Genomic DNA, 20,679 nt, shown 5'->3' with positions numbered 1-20,679 from the left:
CACAATAAAAAGTTTAAAAAGAAAATGTCTAACAGAAGTTATTTAGCCACTGGCACGGGCAGGTGCTGTACGTGTGCGTGGAGAAGGGGTGCTAGGGTGTTTCACAGGGTCCCAGTGTTAGTGTCAACTCCTGGACTCAGCCTTTTGTATACATTTGGCGGAAGAGGGAAATATATTAGCTGTCAGGATGTGGATGGTGCCGGAAGATGAGAGAAGATAGGAAGTATTAACGCTGTAGTTGCTATGGAAAAGGGTACAGTGAATTGGTGTGAATAAACACTAGTCCAAGGGACATAGATGGGTCATGTTGTCAGTAGACTCTTTAATGGCAGATCTGTCTGGCTGTCAATTTCTAGATCAATGCTAAACAATAGACAGTAATCATGAACATGAAATTTTGGGGATAGCACCCTTGGAAAATGGGTCACAAACTGGGGGCTCAGTCAGAGCCCAGGTGTCCTGACCGTCCACGGAGGTAGCAGCAGCAGATCTCACTGTTGAACAGGATAGCAGCTAGAATGGACTGGGAGCATAGTACCAGGGTAGGGATGGGAGGGCAAGCTATTTTGGGAAAGAGACTTGCTCTGAGAGGAGCGTTGATGAGCTATTCATCTACTGTGAAGGTTTCTAGAGACTTTCTGCAATCAAAAGCAGGGAGTAGTTGTTCACTGGGTCACCCAGACCCGTCCTTGGCCTTACAGTAGGGAGAATCCTGCTGTAGGGAGAATGGTATCATTCAAAGCTTTGCACAGGTCTGAGGCTAGCGGGATTGCATACCTTTCTCCGCTATGCCAGGTTCACTGAGACTCTGATCCCCACCATGCACCCCAGTAAGTCACCAAGGTAAGCTGTTTGCCTCCATAAGCTGTCCCAGCATTTTGCACTTCTATCACATGGCCTTGCCTGTTAGGGATTCTAACTCGTCATGTGTAGGTAAATGCCTACACAGTGTCATCTGTGGAGGCATCCACCTGCTCCCCTGACAAATGTAGCCAGGGACAAAGTTCTGTGGTTTAAGACTCTCCACTGCTCCCTGGCCTTCTGCATCAGGGAGGGAATGGACATCTGATGGGTAGTTTGGCTGCTTAGGATGGCAGAGTTCAATGCTAACTACGAGAGACACCTTCCCTTGTGTGTAATACATTTGTGAGTCTGTTACTCAGATAGCAGTAGTCTAAGCACTCGGGTCCTAGATGCCAGGTCCACTCAAGGCTGTACTTAGATATTGACAGCAGCTTTGACTGCAGCCAGTCCCACACTGGGTGACTGCCCTCAGCCGCAGGCAGCTTCCAGGACGATGAGACTCCAGGGGCTACAAGTCTACCTAGAGCCCAAGTGGGAACCGGTAAGTCCCAGAGCAGTGAATTAAGCCTTCACGAAATGAGTATTGAATGGATCAAGTAGTAATTAAGCATATATGAGCAACTCCGTGTGGGGGGGGTGGGGGAGTTCCTAAAATAACTCATCTTCAGAGTCTGAAAGAATTATTCCTTGTGTTGAATTCAATCAAACTTCATTTAACTTTCAGTCTTTTGTCCTACCACTGTCTCTTGGGGCCATATCAATTCTCCATATTCTTTCACATGAAGAGAGATATCATGTTCCTGAGTCTTCTTCTTCAGTTCCTTTCATGGACCCTCACCTGGTGGCTCACCTCTGAATGTGCTCCAATACATCTATGTGCCACCTAACAGTGTGGCACAAAGAATGCAGTACTCCAGACGTGGTCTAATGGGTACCAAGTATGAGATTATCACTCCCTTGTTACAGATGGTTCGCTTTTTTTTTTTTGTTCTTATCACATCGGAAATTTACTTGGTTAGCTGTGTTTGTTAAAATCTCACCTGCTCTTCCACGCTTCCCTCACCTGTAGCTGTGCAGTTGTTTGTGGAACCCAGGATGAATTTTAACATTTAAAACGCAATGCCCGACTTAGGGTCTAACTCATCATAATAATCATTATTAACTTCATCTTATTAGCTATGACCAATATGACCATTACTCAATGGAATCACCACTTAAAACAAGATGTTAGCCGAGGCCCCACCTCCTTCAGCCTCAGAAGTGTAAATACTACCTTACGTTACATTTGCTTTTGGATTTTCAGACCAGCGTCTCATCCCGCCCCTTTCGCCCAGAACACCGCTAACTAAGCCCCGCCCCCAAAATGACAACTCCCTGGCCCCGCCCCCGGGGACCCCGCCCCCTGGCGCCTCGCGGCCGCCCATTCCTGGCCGCCGGGGGCGGGAAGCCCTGGATGTGGCCGCTGATTGGGTGGCTGGGACGCAGCTTGATGGCGTCGGGCTGGCGAACAGCGATCCTGGTGGTGGCCCCGGGCGAAGGCCGCGGGTGTGATGGGGCCGGAGTCTGGAGGGTGCTGCGGCCTTGGGGAGTGGAAAGTCGAGGCACGCGCTCTTTCTACACTTCGCCATGAGTTTCCTGATCGACTCCAGCATCATGATTACCTCCCAGGTGAGCCACTGCCTCCCGCCGCAGGACTCCGTAGGGTCACTGTCCCAAATCGTCCCGGGGCCTCCGCGATGCGGCCGGCCCGGCGCTCGCCCGCAGCCTGCGGCCTGCACCTGCCTCCTCCGTGCCCGCGCTCCGGGAGGGTGTGACATTTGCAGAGTCCGATCCCCTCCGCCCTCGTCCCGAGGCGTTCTGTGGCCGTGGGCGCCCCGACCCAGCCTCCATCTTCCCTCTACCCGTCACCCGTCGCTTTCCCGTCCATTCTTGGAAGGGATCAGGTGGCCTCAGCGCTCAGAGCTGGTGGCGCGAGAAGGGAGAGGTCCCCGAAGCGCCCCGAAGCTCTGGACGGAGCTGCTGGCCCACGGGTGGGGCAGAGGGTGGTTCCGGGCGCGGGGTGCGCCTCGGCCAATCGGCGCTGGCTCCTGGGGACACGTGGGCCCGTCGCGGGTGGTCAAATGCTGCATCCGGGTGCGGAGGGATTGGCCACCATCACTTCGAGCTGTAGGTTTCGGTCGTGCACTGACACCTCGTTCTTTATCCTCTGTTTGCTGCCCAGGCGTCCCGGATCTGTTTCTGACCCTCCTTTCTTCCGGATTAGCCACGTTCATTCATTCGCAGAGTCAACGAACTTTCATCGATCGTTGTATAAAGCTCTGAGGGTCCAGACGTGAATAAGACACGGCCTCTCCCTGCCCTGTAGGAGCTTCTCTGGGGAGCTTCTTGCTGTTACCGGGAGTCATTCCGGGAGTTCCGCTATGTTCTTTTCTTCGTAGCATTTCTCACAGCGCGGATGCCGTTTATGTATTTGTTTATGAATTTATTTTTTGAGATGCTGAGACGTTCCTAGCTGTATCCCCCCCCTCCCCGTGCAAACATTCGATAAATATATGTTGGCCAATTGTTAATATTTGTAGAAGCTCAGACTATCTAATTATTGATCTTTCCCCTCTCATTCTTGCAGCAATTTAGTTTTTCCGCATTGTTCTTGTTTTCAAGTGGCAAACGACAGAAACCGTTCATTTGGGGGATTTAGAGTGAATTGCATCGTTGTTTTTTGATCCAGGTTTCATTTGCTTCATCCTAATGCTTCTGTCTTTGGAGGAGAACTTTGTCCTTGTCTCTTAAAAACCTTTTCTTGCAACATTTTAGAAAGTATGAAACAAGGAACACCCTAACCCAATAAGTTTTTATTTTTAAATTTACCATCCTTTATATAGTTTTCATAATTATTGTTTCATAATTATTGTTTGTATCAGCTGCATAATGTTCAGATGTATTGATGTACAAAAATCTGGACATGTAATTTTCCTTTCAAACTTTCTAAGGCTTCCCGTTGCCCTGGGTGACAACTCCGGGTTATTTTTAGCCCTAGTATCAACTCAAGGAAAACGACAGTATTTAAGTAGCATTTTTTTTCACTCAGAATCAAAATAAGAATGTCAGTGAGGAAATTGGCATTGAATTGTAGCCTCTACGATTTTCAATACGGACGTAATTGATAAGCTGAACCGTGAAAATGGCTTTCTGATCTTTTATGCCATATAATAATACTTTAACTTTCACATGGAATACCAAATTTAATTCTCAAACCTGCTCTGTACAAATGAGGAACTAAGACCGCCTTTGCATGGAGTATTCTCGGTAGATATTTATGTGGCTACTTCATCATCATTTAGGTGTCAGTAAAAATGTTACTTCGGGAAGCCTTTACCTGACTCCCCACCCCCAAAATAGCCTCCATTCCAGCCACCTTCTGTCTCCTTTCTCTGTTTTAATTTCTTTTTAGCATCTATCACTATTGTTTATTTGTGTGATTGTCAGCTGTAAACTCCCTGAGGTCCAGGATATTCTGTTTCTTGTTCTCTAGCATCTAGATGAGTTGCTGGCACAGAGTAGAGGCCTACTAAATATTTACTTATTAAAAAGCACCTGTCTAGAGAGGCATGGTTACCTTAGAAACACCTGCCCCTCACTTTTCCTGTTTTGTATGAACTGAAAGATTTATTTGAAATGAAATCTGAAATTAGAGGTCATATACTGGAGCTGGTCAGCCTCAAGTAACATCTTGATATAGAGATTGTTCACCATGCCCCGGGATAAAGTTCAAATCCTTAATGTAGTTTATAGGGTGTCTTGTGATGAGACCCCAGCTCTGACTTCTCCAGCCTTGGCTCTCACTATTTCTCACTTCCCTTTGTACTTTAGTCTTACAAAGGGTGCCTTACTTTTAGCCTTCTTCTGCTTCCTTAATCTGGCCAGGCTATCATGCCTTCAGATTTCCACACAGTCTGTTGTCACTTTTTGGACCTTTTTCCCCGTACCCCTCCACTTCTGTCTCCTGGCTAACTCCTATTGAGCCTTCAGATTTCAGCACGAACACCCACGAAGCGTCTCCTAGCCTAGACTGGGTATCCCTGTACATGCTTCCATAGTTCACTTTGCCCGCTTCCCTTATACAACTCTAACACATTGTTTTGTAATTACTTATCTGTCTCTCCCATACATTATAAACTCCTTCAGAGCGGTATCCATGCCCTCATTCACCATTCTAGCTCTAGGACCTGGCACATAGTAGGCACTAATATATATTTGTTAAATGAATAAAGAGTAAATAAATGATCTGAGAAAGGGGCCTTTTTCAGTCAGTTCTTCAATAACTGCCCTGCCAATGGCTGTCTCTCTTTTTTTTTTTAATCTGTAGCTAATGTTTAATGTAGGAGTCATTTTTTGTAAAAGCAACTGTTATCTAACTCATGTTTTGAACCTTCTATATAGTCATAAGACTTATCAGTTCCAAAGTACACTCTAAGTCCCAAGGTCAAGACTGTACAATTTTTTTAAATATTAAATCTCTTTTTGAATAAGAAGCTATGCACCTTCTATTTTATTTGCAAAACTATTTGAGAGTGCTTATCCCTTCTACATGCTTTTTAGATCCTCTATAATCTTGCCAGAATTTATATTTATCTTGGAATTAAAGGATTCTCTAGTTAACTTTTTTCAAGTTGTATTAAAGTCTTTTGTTGTTGTTTTTTAAAGCTTTCTTATCGTTGTGAAAGGAGTCCACTATTCAGTATTAAAGGTATACTTAATACCTTTAATACTTTAAAGGTAAAGAGAGATTAAAGATCTCTCTTTTTCTTCCATTTCCCATCCCCTCGTGTAGAATATCATTCTCGCTTGTTTTTCTTGTTTAAAGTTCCATTTCAGGATGGTCTTTAATATGCATGTTATTTTCTTTCTTATCATCTCCGTCATACACACCACTCCCAGTTCTCAATGCTTGACTTCTCTAGTTTCAGTCATGACTTCATCAGTCACGTAAAGGTGGCCTCTAAATTCTGAATTTAAATGTCTCCACTGGTGATGATGATTTATAATAACCAAAGGGTCTCCTAGGTAGTCGAGGGATACTTTCTCCCATCTGTTCGCCCCTATCCTTTTCTCCTCGGTCCGGATTCATGCATCCAAGCTACTTTTACCCTCTTGTTTCTTTACCCACATATAAAAGTCCACACTGGAATCACTGCTATACTTTGTCTACTACTGGTTCAGGGGCCTGAAGGCTGCCGTAGAAAATTCCACACCTGCAGATTGAGGACTCCCTGAGTTTATGGGCAACTTCAGCTCACTGAATCATTTCTTTTTTCTTGGCTTTAATTAGCTGCTTGTTCCATTCCCCTCATAATTTCTCTGAGTCTTTATCACTCTCTTCGGAGCCCTTTTTTCTATCCTTACCTCTTACTCTTAATAGATGACTTTTGACTCCTACTGTATCAGCAAAAGTGAGACCAAAGGTGTGACCTTCTACTTCCTGGTCTCACTCTGCGTTGTCACCTATGTCCACAGCCATTCCTAACTCCTTTCCTCCCATGTCAGAAAGGAGTAGGGTGCCCCCAACTCCTGTTGAAGGCCATCCTCTCCTGCCTTTGATCTTGGAGCAGCTTATTGTGAAGGGTTAAAAGCACAAGGTTTAGAGTCAGTCACACCATCCCCGCTTCTGACACTTACTATAAATGGATTAACTTCTGTAAGCGTCAGCTTTCTCTGAAACGAGGCCGGTCAAACCTTCTTGGCTTTTTCTGATTTAATGAGATTACAACGCTAAGCATTTGGAGTTCCTGGAGGATAGTAAATGGTCAATAAAGGGTAGTTAGTCCTAATAATAAATTAATATCATCACCTCACCCTCTGTGTTCCATCAGTTCCTTCTGTTGGTTTAGCCCCTTACTCTACTGCTTTCTTCCTCTGGGCCTATAAACTTTTCCTTCACCTCATGTTCTTCTCTAGGCTACTATCTAAAGTTTTCTGTCTCTGTCTCCTCTCATTCTCGGCTCTCCCTGTGGTAATTTGTGCTTATGGTCTCTGCTGCCTTACACCCCCCATTCGCTCCCAGCCTGCTAGTCTGGTTCCTGCCTCCATCTCTCTATTCAAACTGTTTTCCTTAAGGTCAGCATTGAACTCCCAAGTTACCAAATCCTCTGAACAGATCTCAGTCCTGATCTTATTGTCCCTCTCTGCTTCATTTAACACTCCTTTAAACGATTCCCTTGGTCGCAGGATACCACACTCTCCTTGTTCCATTAGTTCTCTGACCATTATTTCTCTTTCTCCTGCCTGCTCTCTTCTTCCCATTCCTACCCTCTAGTGTTTTCTTCTTGGCATATTGTTCTCCTCACTCTACATACTATTCCTGGGTGATTGTAGGTACTTTGGGGGTTTCAGCTCTTAGGTGTATCTCAGTCCTGCCTTCCTAATCTGTCTTCTGTGTTGACCTGGACGGCCCTCACACACGTAGCATTTCTAAAAGTGAATGCGTCATCTTCCCAACCCCCACCGCCATTCCCAAACTTTTTTTTCCCCCAATATTCTTTATATAAATTTGGTGGCCTCACTCTTCATCCTTTATTCCAAAGTCGTCATCCTTTATTCCCCCTGGCGGATTTTACCTTTTAAATACTCAAATCAGTTGCCTTCTCCAACTACCAGTGTCTTAATTCAGGCCTTTGTCATTCCGCACCTGAACTACTGTGGCAACCTCCTATACTATTTCTCTTTCTTCAGTGTTGTTTCCTTCCAATGGAGCTTACGCCTAGCCACCATAGCGCTCCATATAAAACAAACCTGGCCACGTCTTCTCCCTCCTTAACCGTCTCCTCATCACCCAACACTAACCCAAGTGCCTTAGGGCAGCCTTCAGGGCTCCCTGTCATTCGTCCTCTGATCCCCGCTTAGCCTCAGTCTTAACCCCTTCCTTCTCTGAATTTTATCTTCCAGCAGCACTGAAGCATATGTAGTTCCCAGTATATGCCATGCTATTTCTATTTTTAAAATTATAAACATTTTTTATCACTTTCAGGTATCCAAAATAGACATTTATATGCCATGCTGTTTCATACCTCTGTGCTTTACTCGTGCTCTTTGCTATCTGGGAAGAAAACCCTGTCCTCCAGCCCCACATCACCTATCTTTTACCCGCCTAATCCTTTTTCGTCCTTCAACAGTGTTTTGGGTTTTTTGTTTATTTGTTTGTTTGTTTGTTTGGAAGCCTTTGACTGTGGGGTGAATACCTTCTTCAGCACTTGGCTCCTGAAGTCAGTAGGAAGGCATAAAAGAATTTTACTTTCCGTGAAGTCCCTAGCCAGTATAGGAAGAGTTGTGCCAGAGAGAGAGAGAGAAAGAGAGCGAGCGAGAGAGAGAAGGTTCTGTTTACCAGTGAAAAACAAACAAGCTTTAGCACACTGAAAAAAGCTGTTATGTGGCTACTATCCCTGATGTCCGCTCAAACCCAAACTGGCAAAGTGAGATCCTGCAACCCCTTGGCTTTACACAGAGATGGAAACTTTGTGTGGGTTAGGAGCACAACCCATATAAAGTGGAGAAGCTAAGAAAGCTCCATGAAGGAAAACATAAAAAATACCAGTCTTTCTACTACTTTCTTTTGTTGTTGTTAATCTTAATTCCTTTCCCATAAGTTTTTTTTTTAAATATTTGCAAACAGGGATCATCTGTAAAAAAGCAAGTTTCATTGACTCCTTTTTTATTTGCTAACTTCTCTGACTCATAAAATGATTATCATAAGGTTACAGGAAAAACATTTTAATAATTGTCTAACTTAAAACATTCTAAAACATGGATGATTCCAAAAATTAAAGAGCATTCCAATCTCTACTCCGAAAGGTTGAGGATTTTAATAAATAGTTCTTATATGAGTAGATCTCATCTTTAATCTCTGAAATAAACTGTCTAGTTAGCAGACTTTATCATCAAATAGTCTGTATATGACATTCCTTGAAAGATTATGTATACTGACCTTCTATCTTCTTTCTCCTACAGATACTCTTCTTTGGATTTGGGTGGCTTTTCTTCATGCGCCAACTGTTTAAGGATTATGAGGTAAGAAGAAATCATTTTGATCTTGCTAATACTGTATGAATTTAAATTGCTGTAAAATGGGGCAAGAAGAATATCTCCATTAAAGAAAGGTTATGTTCACTTCCAAGATAGGAAGTTTTTGCCAAATGAGTGCTATATAATTCTTAACTTGGAGAACATGATTAGGCTTAATTGATTGATTGTTTGTTTGTTTGTTTTGAGGCAAGTCATGTATAGCCCAGAAGCCAGAAGCAGGAATTGTCATGCCTTGGACTCCTCAGTACACACACCAATAGCAGATAGTTATTCTTTGGGAGGGCATTTAACTTATAATGTCTCATAAATGTTCCTGTTCATTTGAGTATCTGACCTTCAATGTTAAATGACCAATCTTACATCCTAAGTTAATACCAAAATCCTAAGGCTGACCTAGTTTTTATCTTAAGCCTTGAATTCAGAAAAATGCCAGCCGGGACTGGACATTTCCCGGTTAATCCTCCTCATTTAGCAATAAGCTCAATGGTTATGGGCTACTTTGGGGTCATTTCTAGGATGTTCTCCCCCGGGGAGTTTGGGCTGTTGTCTGAAAGAGCCCAGGATTCTAGAGCTTCTGTTCTGCTCGATACTTTAAGGCCTCGCAGGGAAGGTTCTAGAACTGGTCCAAGGTCTGCAGAGTGTTAAAGAAACCCTTTTAGCTCTAACCTATATATATTTAAATCTGTCTTTTTTTTTTTCTTTTGGTCATTGTGCATCAGGAACTCTACTTATGACCCTGTCACTTCATTTTTTTGTGCCTTAACTCCTCCACGAGAGGATGATAGTACTCGTGACCCACGAATCAGAAGCATTGCCTTCCTCATCTCTTCCCTTAGCTCCAGGCGACTTACTGTTGTGGCCCCATTTCCAATGACATGAGAATTTCTTCAAAATAAGTTTTCTGACTTGTAAGATTAGAAGATTATCAATTCAGTACTTCACACAAGGAAATGACTCTTAGTCTCTGTTTGGCTTTTTTCCCAGGTACGTCAGTACGTTGTACAGGTGATCTTCTCAGTGACTTTTGCGTTTTCTTGCACCATGTTTGAACTCATCATCTTCGAAATCTTAGGCGTGTTGAACAGCAGGTGAGTGAGGGTACTAATTAGCTCTCCTCTTGAAGAAACCTCTGTGACTTTCTTTGCATAGAAGACTTTCTTAGATCCCACAGCTGAAAAAATCCACCGGGTGGTTAGTTTAGTCTGAATACTGTAATAATAATACCCAATATGGGTTCCAACCACCCAGTAACTAGTTTGACAAAGATTGTGAAACAGTGGGGGGAAAAATCGGGCCATTGGCTCTGAAATACTAATTAAGAACAAGTCTGAAAGCCTCATCCCGGGCTTCACTCCTAGCAGTTTTAGTTTTCTCAGGGTTTTCTCTAACTAAATCCCAGTAATGGTCCTCCATATTGTTCTGCTGATTTAAAAGATCAGAATTCCTCAGAGCTAGTTAAGGATTAGAACTGAAGACTAAACTCCAGTTCTTAACTAACTTAGTTAGCTTCGTTCATTTCATAGGCATGGTCAAGTCTGATTGAACTTAAGAGTGTTAAGGATTTTTTAAACTCTTTTTAAAACTCTTATCCCCCTCCAGATAACATACCTGTTATGGGTATGGGTATAAGTCTACCCAAAATATTTCTTGCTCGTTAAACTGCAGGCTTGATTTTTTTTAGGCCAATGTTTATGTGTAGAGTACATCAGCTATTAAGAAGAAAATGGTATTTACCTCTGTAGGCAGGAATCAGTGCTGAGAGAAGCTGTATAACTCGCCAGAGTCCCCTGACACTTGAGATTTACAGGGAGACTGTATTGTCAGATTCCTATTGTGAGAATCAGAGCTGATCATGGTGGTCTCTTGGTAGATAAATTACGAACTTAGAATACGGTAAAACAGGAATTTCCTGGTTTCAACTTGTTCTTTAATAACCTAGACCTTTCTTAGATGGGCTGGAGACAGATCCTATGACTATGGAGAATAGGTCAGTGTTATTTTACATGCTAGTTATTACATTTTACTATCACAACCTGGAAGTTGCACTATCTAACAGAGGTCGGCAAACTTTTTCGTACAGGCCAGATAATGAATATATTAGGTCTTATGGGCCATACAGTTTCTATTGCCACTACTGAAGCCTGTGTTGTAGAGCAAAAGCAACCATAGTCAGGATATCAACAGATGGGCATGGCTAGGGGACCATGGTTTGCTGACCGCCAATCTAGGTATCGATAGGAAGGACTATGGCTCATATTTGCTGAAACCAAAATACCTGTTTTGGTAGATTATGTCCCCCAACTTTTAGCTCATTTATAATTAATAATCCCATATAGTAAGACACATCACTCAGTTACTTTGATGTATTTTTCTTAAAAGAGTATAGGGAAGTAGCATTGCTAGAATTACTCTTTCTTGGGTGCTCCTTTGGGGATTAGGTGTGTGTGGCTGAGACATGTCTTCAGTTCCACTTATTTTTTTCCATACTAACATTTGTCCCTGCTGTGGAAAGGAAATATGGATCTCGATCATGCATTATATCTGTTCACTGACTGCATCAGAATAGTTTTCAAAGGAGACTCTCGGCCCTTACCAAAAGTAATCTTTGGATTCCCCTCTGAGCAGAAGTGACATGGCCTCCCATTCAAATACATAATCTTGTTAGGACCCTTAATTCTCTCAAGAGAATGGCACTTTACCCTCAGCTCAAAAGTTAGTTAAAATATTATACATGGTTTGCTTTTAGTTGGCAATGTGGATTACAAGTGTCATTTCAAACCCACTGCCTCCCTCCTTTCAGAAGCTTGGCTGAGATACTAAGTGTGATTTCCTGGAGGACGTGCAGCTTGTTTGTTTCTCCGAATGCTCTAAAGTGGGTTAATCCAGTCAAGCAAGAAGCTGTCCATATCTCTAGACTAAAGGCAGAGTAGCCTCTCTGAATAGCTCTTTGTTTCATGATTCCTGTCATCTGTGCTGAGGGGAAATAGTAGGAAAGGGCCCTCTGAAACACATTGATGTTTCCCTTGAAAGAATGTTGTTGAGGACATTGTTAATTGCCCTCACATTTTATATGAAATCTTTGGAAAATTTTCGTTATGATCTCAGTAATAATTCAGCAATTAGAAATCAGTAATAATTATGTTTCCTTTAAGCAGTTCATTTGTGTTTCTTACAGACACTCGGATTTATCTAACTGATCAAATTTTCTACTTCAAATCAGTCTTTAGAAAACTTAAAGCTAAATTTATGACCCACTCAATGCAAGTTTCTAGAACTCCGTGGTGTGCATTTTCATAATAGCTACCAGGCCTGGCCTGATATTTTACCTATCTTTTACCATTGTTTTTCCTCTTTTATATTTCCTTACTGTTTATTTCATCATCCTGTGTTTTATATATATCCTCATAAGCCACTGCACCATTTTTGAAAGCAGGCCTAAGTACAAGTAAGTTTAAAATCAAGAACTACAAAGGACACCATCCAGAAAGTGAACAGATATCCCAAGAATGGGAGAAAAATTTTGTAAACCACATATCTGATAAGGGACTTTATGTAGGATACACAAATAACTCTTATGACTCCATTATAAAAAGGCAAATAATGTAATTGAAAAATGGACAGAGGATCTGAATAGGCATTTCTCCAAAGAATATATACGAATGGCCAGTAAGCACTTCAATAGATGTTCAACATCATTAGCCATTAGGGAAATGCAAATCAAAACCTCACTGCGATACAATTTGACACTCACTAGAATGACTGTAATCAAAAAGACAATAAGTGTTGGCAAAGCTGTGGAGAAATTGGTACCCTAATACACTGCTGGAGACAATTTAAATTGTACAGCCACTTTGAAAAACAGTGGCAGTCCTCCAAAAATTAGAGTTATCATATGAACCAGCAATTCCACTCCTAGGCATATACCTAAAGAGAAATGAAAACATGTCCACACAAAACCTTGTGCGCAAATGTTCATAGCATTGCTATTTCTAATAGCTAAAAAGTAAAACAACCCAAGTGTTCATAAACTAATGAATGGCTATTATTCAGCTCTAAAAAGGAATGAAATATTGAGAGATGCTATAATATGGATGAACCTTGAAAACATAATGCTAAGTGAAAGAAGCCAGTCACAAAAGGCCACGTGTTGTATGATTCCATATGTATTAAATGTCCAGAATAGGCAAATCCATAGAGACAGCAAGTATTATATTTTGGTGGTTTTCTAGGGCTGGGGAGGTTGGGAGGAAAGGGGAGTGACTGCTAATGGGTGTAGGGTTTCGTTATGGTGTGATGAAAATGTTCTAGAATTGATTGCGGTGATGGTTGCACAACTTTATACTAAAAACCATTGAATTATACACTTTAAATGGTAAGTTAGATCTCAATAAAATTGTGAAAATCCTAGAAATGTTTTTATCAATAAATAAAATCTATTTTATATTCAATAATAAAGTAGTTGTGCAAACCAGATGTTGAATTATATTGAGGGGATAAAAGAAGTATTTCTGAGTCATTATGGCACATGTTATTGTTAACATTTATTTTCTGTTAATGCTTATATTGGAATAAGACTGCCCGTGGTGGTTGAAACAAGTCGCTCTACTAATAGTAGTATATGTTGATATATTATTATACATTGCCTATGAATATAACTAGAGCACTGATATTCTCATTTTGGTAAGTGAAAATTTTATGTTAAGACGATTATGTATATCCTTTCAGAACTTTGTATTTTTGAATTTCTATAAATGAGCAGATAGAAACAGCCGCTCTGTCGACTAATTAGATGGGGGATATTCAGTACTGAGTTCAAAGAGCAACTATCCTTTGGAAGACTAAAGAGAATGAGAGGTGCTGCTCCTTCCCCTCCTAATGATAGTCTTTGGCTTTTGTTTCAGCTCCCGTTATTTTCACTGGAAAATGAACCTGTGTGTAATTCTGCTGATTCTGGTCTTTATGGTGCCTTTTTACATTGGCTATTTTATTGTGAGCAACATCCGACTGCGTGAGTATTTTTCCCTCTCGTGTTGGCACATAGTTGGAGATGAGTGTTCTTGGGGGTTGAGGCTGAGGAGTGCTTCATTTCTACATTACTTTCAGTACTGTGTTTCCCCGAAAATAAGACCTAACCGGACAATCAGCTCTAATGCATCTTTTGGAGCAAAAATTAATATAATATAATATATCATATCATATCATATCACCGGGTCTTAATATAAGACCGGGTCTAATATAATGTAATATAATATAATACCAGGTCTTATATTAATTTTTGCTCCAAAAGACGCATTAGAGCTGATTGTCCAGCTAGGTCTTATTTTGGGGGAAGCAGAGTAGTTATTGTCATTTGGGGGCACCTCACACACAGCATCTTAACAAGGTTGGCAGTGTTGTATGAAAGGAGAGAAGGTTAACAAGGTTGGCACACACAAAAATATTGAACTAATAATTCGATTATTTGTCCTGCCAGTTTTATTTCTGTTGCTATTAGATTGTCTCCCTTAACTCAACCCGCATCTTAATTTCAGCCAGATTTCCCTTATGGTGGTAAGGATGCTTTCTCTAAATTTTGTATAGTTCCATCGCTCGTTTGCTGAGTGAATACATCAAGCAAATATTAATTAGCATGATGCCATACCTTCAGTAGGGCAAGCTCCTTACCATGTATCTATTTAATCTTACAGTCTTGTCCCCTCTCTTTTAGTGCATAAACAGCGACTGCTTTTCTCCTGTCTCTTATGGTTGACTTTTATGTATTTCTTCTGGAAACTAGGAGATCCATTTCCCATTCTCAGCCCAAAACACGGTGAGTGTATATGTGGTAGGAATGGGGAACGGGATGTTTATAATTTTTCAATATTGAAACAAAAATCTTTTTAAAGTTCTGATGGTGAGAAATATAGCAAATTGTTTCTCTAAAAATTTTCTGGTTTTCTACCAAATTTCCCCATCATCCCAGGAAGTGTCCAATGCTGGTTTGGGAACAGACTTCTTTCATTTCAGAGCAGGAGTTTTTTACCTTAGCTTACTGGGTGAACTTCAAGGGAGTAAAAAGTGGAGAAAGGTATCCTTAAATCTCCTGCTACTGTGCAGAATTATGGGGATATATTTGTGTATGTGTTTGGAGGCGGGATGTCCACAAGCTTTTATCAGATTCCCAAAGGGGTCTGTGACCCAAAATATAAACGGCCACTGCTCAGGTGATAATAAAGATTTTGTCTTTAGGGAGTGTATGTATTTTGGGAAAGAGTGGTGACATAAAACATAATTAGTAAAAAGAGAAAAGCTTTCTAGGAGAGATCCTCACATAAAAAAAGTTCATTTTTTGAGGGTGGCCAGTTAGCTCAGTTGGTTAGAGCATGGTGCTGATAACACCAAGGTTGCCGGTTCGATCCCCACATGAGTCCCTGTGAGCTGCACCGTCCTTTAAAAAAAAAGAAGTTCATTTTAAATACAAGAACAGGTCATGGACAGAGTCCTAATTTCTGTGCTAAAAACAATGAACAAAAATCTCTCGGCTAACGAATTCTTCCTAACTGCTTCAGAAAGATATATACAATTCTGTCCAAAATAAATTAGAGAGCTCACCTGTAATACATATACTTGAGCTTGTTTTAAAAATAAACATCTATTCATTTCACTTTCCTGCTGTATCTGCCAGGATTCTTATAGCAGGAAACAGAATCTACTCTAATTAGCTTACAGTGGAAAGCGCCTTATTACTGGGCTTTAGGGAGTACAGAACTCCTAGGAAAGTGAAGACGTCAACCTTAGATGTTGTGTAATGAAGAGAAACACCACAGAAATAAGCACAGTACTGAACTAGAAAAACCCACTGAAGTTGTCACCTGCCACTCCGGGCCTGTGACATCAGGGACCAGACTCTAGAACCTAGAACCTCTGCCCCAGCTGCTGCAGCTCCCAAGTGCTGTCAGCACTCCCACATTTTTCCCCTCTGCATGTGAGGGCTCACGGGAACATGTGCATTTGATGCAGCCTCGGAAACATTCAAACCTTCGCTTCAGGGAAATCGGGGAAAGAGCTTTTGGCTTTCCAGATTCTTAGGATAAGAAGACATGCTGGAAAGGTGTTGGAATCCTGCTGAGTGAACCAGTGTTTAGACTCTGCCCATCTCCCGTGTATCTTTCCGTGTCTGCTCACCGCCTGCAGCAGGAGTTGAGCCTCCTGAAGGAGGATCAAGGTCAAGAAATGTGCAATTTTTTAAAGCATATGTAACATCATAAACAACTATATATTTTTCAAACTAGCTATTTTGAAATTTCAGATAACATTAAAGAAGGCCAAAAAAGTTGAGAAATACCAGTCTACCAAAAACATTCAAACTCAGCATGGTACACAAGACTACCAGGGCCTAACTACTGCTCCCCTCGGTGTGTCTGTCCTCCAGTCCTACCAGGTTACTTGGAAGTTTCTAGAGCTGTCCTATCAGCCTAGACAATCCCTCACCCCTTGTCTACTTGGAAAATGCCTGTTTATTCGTTCAATATTCAACTCTTGTCAGTTCCTCTAAAACAATTTTCCTGGCCATTATTAGAAGATATTAGTTGCTCCCACCAATTACTTGTTTCCTTTTCTGACCTTCTCATTAACCTGTGACTTCCCTGAGGTCATAAACTACATTGTATTTATCTTTGTATCTCTAGCGCCTAGCATGGAACCTAGCACATAAGAATTTAAAACCTGGTTATTGAATCAGTGAATGAAAAAAAAAATTTAAGTCTCTCCAAGGTGGTAGATGAGGAGAAAGAATAAGAGAGACTAAGAAAGTGTATCATATGAAGCTAGAAGGAATCTGTGAGCAAATGGCTATGGTGACACGGTCTTCTGCAAGTCGCTTTATCTATCTAAGCTTATGAACTAAGGGGGAAATGTATATAACGAAGGTAACTATAGTACAAAGCGTTCTGCTTATGCTTTTCCAGCAGATTTCTTTATTATTATTTTTTTTGCCAAAGCTTTTACTAAAAGTACTTGGCTTTGTTAGATTCACACTACCTTGAGTAAACAGTCAATAATTGTTATTTGCAATTATGGTTATATTATTATATTACCATCACACAGTAATGGAGATGATTCTGGAAGCATATGAGGTAGGAGGAAAATCAATGGACTTTTATATATTTATTACAGAATATCTATGTATTAGTAAACTTTGGCTTGTATAAGTTAGTTGTACATAATGATGGATGTTTTCAGTGATGGTTCCTTTCGTAGTACGGTGAGAGCCATCGTACCTGTGTTACCTGGCTTTCATGTGCTCTGCTATTTTCAGGGATCTTGTCCATAGAACAGCTCATCAGCCGGGTAGGTGTGATTGGGGTGACTCTCATGGCTCTGCTGTCTGGATTTGGTGCTGTCAATTGCCCATACACGTACATGTCCTACTTCCTCAGGTAAGGAGAACTTTGTCTCTTCTTTTTACCCCATTGTTTCTTGAATACATATGTCATACCATGCCACCATCATTAATACTTACATATTAGATCTGTGACACTGCCTTTTTATCCTTTTCCTCTGTCCTTGTGTGCATTGGCCTAGGAATTTTTCGATGTACGTCTTATCACTTACATTGCTTGCCCTTCTTCTTGGTCCTACATTCATTTATTTTTATATTGGCAATTTCAATTTGACCCTCTCTCCCCCTCTTAATCCCGCCTTTTCAAAGGCACATTTCTGTGGATGCCAACTTCACCTAATCATGTCCTTCCAAACGTGGAACAATAAAGGACAATCCCAAGTTAAAAGTGTGCTGACACATGCATCATAGATGTCACTGAATGCAAGCTAAGAAAGACTATGAGAGAGCTAGTTACCTTCCATTGCCCTAAGACCCCAGAAGTACTGGCTATAAAAAACGATTTTTGACAGCAAACGCATTTTTGCTTAGAGTCATTTTAATATTTTCTAGCAAAAGATCCTTGAATTGCTGGGTAACAATTGAGGTTTATGTGTTTTTCCAGCTGCCTTGTACCTTTGGGATGGGATCCCGAAACACTGCTAACAGTTTGTACTCATTGTAGGAATGTAACTGACACAGATATTCTAGCCCTGGAACGGCGACTGCTCCAAACCATGGATATGATCATAAGCAAAAAGAAAAGGTAAGCTATCAGCACGTTAAAAAACTTGTGCTGTTACAATAGAAATTCTCAACAAGAAAATTTGACTCTGAATTCACCGATGCTAACAGGGAATTTCATCTTACTCATTTTCATTGTACGTTAAGGTACCATCAGAGACTTAGCATCCAGTCCTGTGTGAAAGAAAATTTTCAAATCCAACCTTACTTTCTGACTTTGCGTAAATTCTCTTGAGATGAATTGTTAGAATAACTTTGAAGGTATTCTACACTGGATGTTTTAAAAGTCTGTCGTCCTGCATTTTTACAAACTTTTTCATTGCCTGACTTCGATCTTTTCAACTTCCTTTTCTCCAAGTACTTGAAAAGATTTTTCAAGCCTTCTAGCTATTGTTGTTTTTATTATTGTAAAAGTACTTTTGAAATTTATGTTTTCAAAGTGGCGTTTCTAGAAATCTATATCACAGTGGGTAAAAGCATAGGTTCTAGACTCAGACTGTCTGCGTTTAAATCCTTGGCCTACAAGTCACAGTGACCTTGAGCTAGTTACTTTGTCTCCTTATGTTTTGGTTTCCTCACCTGTAAAAGCTAAATAACAAGGAGTTGATATGTAGAGCTCTTAACAGTGAATTATACATAGCTAAGAAAAACAATTTATTAGTAATCTCTGCAGGATAATCATTTGGTTTTAATGTTTTGCCTTCATTTACTCATTCATATGTTCATTTACTTAATAATTACAGAAAGCCTAGTTTATGCCATGCACTGTACTAAATGTTGAATAGTACATAGAAATAGTATGATAAATAAGATAATCAAATCCTACCTTCATGAAACTTATTGGTCTACGGTCTTTATTAAAGTTATTACCCACATGAAAATGGCGGCATAGAAATTTTAAATTGCATGAGTATTTTTGCATTTCGTGTTTCTTCCACACTTTTCTATAGTAAGACCAGTAGTCAAGTCAAAGAAGCCTTAATGTAAGCGATAACAATAGGATGATAAAGAGGCCCAGATTCACCAACTAATTATTTGTCTCCATCGCTATACATCTTTACTAGGATATTGGAAATAGATACATATGTGTATACATTTATTTACATGTTTTGTTTACCTTCATTCTATATAGTTTATTTTACATGAATGAATCCGAATGCAGATTTTTAAACCATAACAATAAGAGCAACATTATTCAATATTGGAAGGTACTTATATGGGAACACTACTATTCTGATTCCCAAGCACACTCTCCCTTTTACTATATTTCTTTTATTCATGCAGAGAGATGAATATAAAGTCATGACCCATGTCAAGTGTGGCTGTGCACTTTTAAGCCATTTCATCACTAGTCTTGGTTAGTAATTGGCTCTGATCCATACAATTGTCCTGTGGGCCACATCTAGTCAGGATGTGAGATGGCTTGTGGTCCTGCAGTAAGTAGGTCTTATTAATTTGAGTGGCTCCCAGATGAATCAGCCACCCAACTTGACCTAATTATCACAGTTCTTTACCCAATGGAACTTATATGGCAAATAGATAGGTAACATGACCACACTGGGGCGCCTGGAATTCATACAGTGCCTTTGCTACTTACCCAAATAGAGAAAAACTGTTTTCACACTTAACAGTCAGCAAGGAAGTGACCAGAAAACCATCCTTCAATTTAACAGCAGAGGGCCATAGTGAGATAACATACAAGAAGAATAACATTTGTTACCAACAAAAAAAAAAAGGTAATGGTTGAAAATGGGGACAGGAAAGAGACACACTGTCTTCTCACTTGAAACACTGAATAGAAGATGAGATTTATAGTGTTTGGGAAACAGTCATCAAAAACCTAGTTCCGATAGTTGAACAAGCTGGTTTAGTGATCAAAGCCTTTCAGCATTTTTCAGGTTGAGAGAATTAAGTGACTTATTTTGCTTTGTTTTTCTGCTCACTGAGATATTAGAGTTTTGTTTTGGGCATCTATGATACAGCTGACATCTAGTTTCTATTCGCAAACAACAGGAGTGCAATTTTGCAATTGTGCTTTTTGTGGAAGATAGAAAATACAGCTGTGCAACTACACCATGGTATAATAAAAAGAACTCGCACTAGATAATCGCTTTACAAATACTCTTAAGTGCTCTTAAGCAAGTACTAGACTGTCTCAGTTTCTTTATTTGTAAAATGACAGGGTTGATTAAAAGGTTTCTAGGATCTCTTTCAACCCACAAGTTCTGAATTTATAATTTTTACACAGCTTATGACATTAAAAAAAAAACTAGAGTACTGTAACATGGTAAAAGTTAAATGCATGCTATTACTATGAAGAAAAAATCTTAACCTCTAACCGTTAGGATTTTTTAGGCTCTCTTTTGAAAATTTGTACGGCTAGGGAAAAAAATACATCACTGGTGAAATTTCAGCACCAACCACGGCTGCTGTCAAATTATAGTAAAGGAAACTTCCGGGAATGGCACTGTAAAGTGTTCAAGCAATTCCTTCTATAGAAAATCATGAAAACTAGAAAAATTATTATAGTAACAACAAATATTCGAAGCCAGTAGAAAATGATCAGACAGAAGTAGAAAAATTGAGAAGAGTATTAGATAACTGCATGTTTATGGTTTTCTTGCCTGGGAATGCTCTTCATTCACTGCCCACCCTCCTGACACCCACTCAAATACATAGACTGATAAGAATTCAAA

The 20,679-nt window shown here is 40.4% G+C and overlaps 1 protein-coding gene across 4 annotated transcripts in view; it reads left to right on the top strand.

Annotated features, from left to right (window-relative positions):
- The first annotated feature begins 2,232 nt into the window (after positions 1–2,232).
- The window catches only part of GPR89A (G protein-coupled receptor 89A), a 45,585-nt gene continuing 27,138 nt past the window's right edge, over positions 2,233–20,679 (top strand). For 3 of the 4 annotated variants that reach the window (XM_081025798.1, XM_081025799.1, XM_081025797.1), the window contains exons 1-7: positions 2,233–2,472; positions 8,806–8,865; positions 9,865–9,968; positions 13,782–13,888; positions 14,588–14,689; positions 17,177–17,297; positions 17,925–18,005. In XM_081025798.1, the coding sequence (XP_080881924.1) occupies positions 2,431–2,472; positions 8,806–8,865; positions 9,865–9,968; positions 13,782–13,888; positions 14,588–14,689; positions 17,177–17,297; positions 17,925–18,005 (617 nt within the window). In that variant the 5' untranslated portion in view covers positions 2,233–2,430. Of the gene's footprint in view, positions 2,473–3,025; positions 3,166–8,805; positions 8,866–9,864; positions 9,969–13,781; positions 13,889–14,587; positions 14,690–17,176; positions 17,298–17,924; positions 18,006–20,679 lie in introns of all 4 variants that reach the window. The other variant, XM_081025800.1, reaches the window with a different exon arrangement.

Source organism: Rhinolophus hipposideros (genome assembly GCF_964194185.1).
Source record: "Rhinolophus hipposideros genome assembly, chromosome: 19".
Classification (NCBI taxonomy): domain Eukaryota; kingdom Metazoa; phylum Chordata; class Mammalia; order Chiroptera; family Rhinolophidae; genus Rhinolophus; species Rhinolophus hipposideros.
This window is presented reverse-complemented; position numbering and strand designations above follow the sequence as displayed.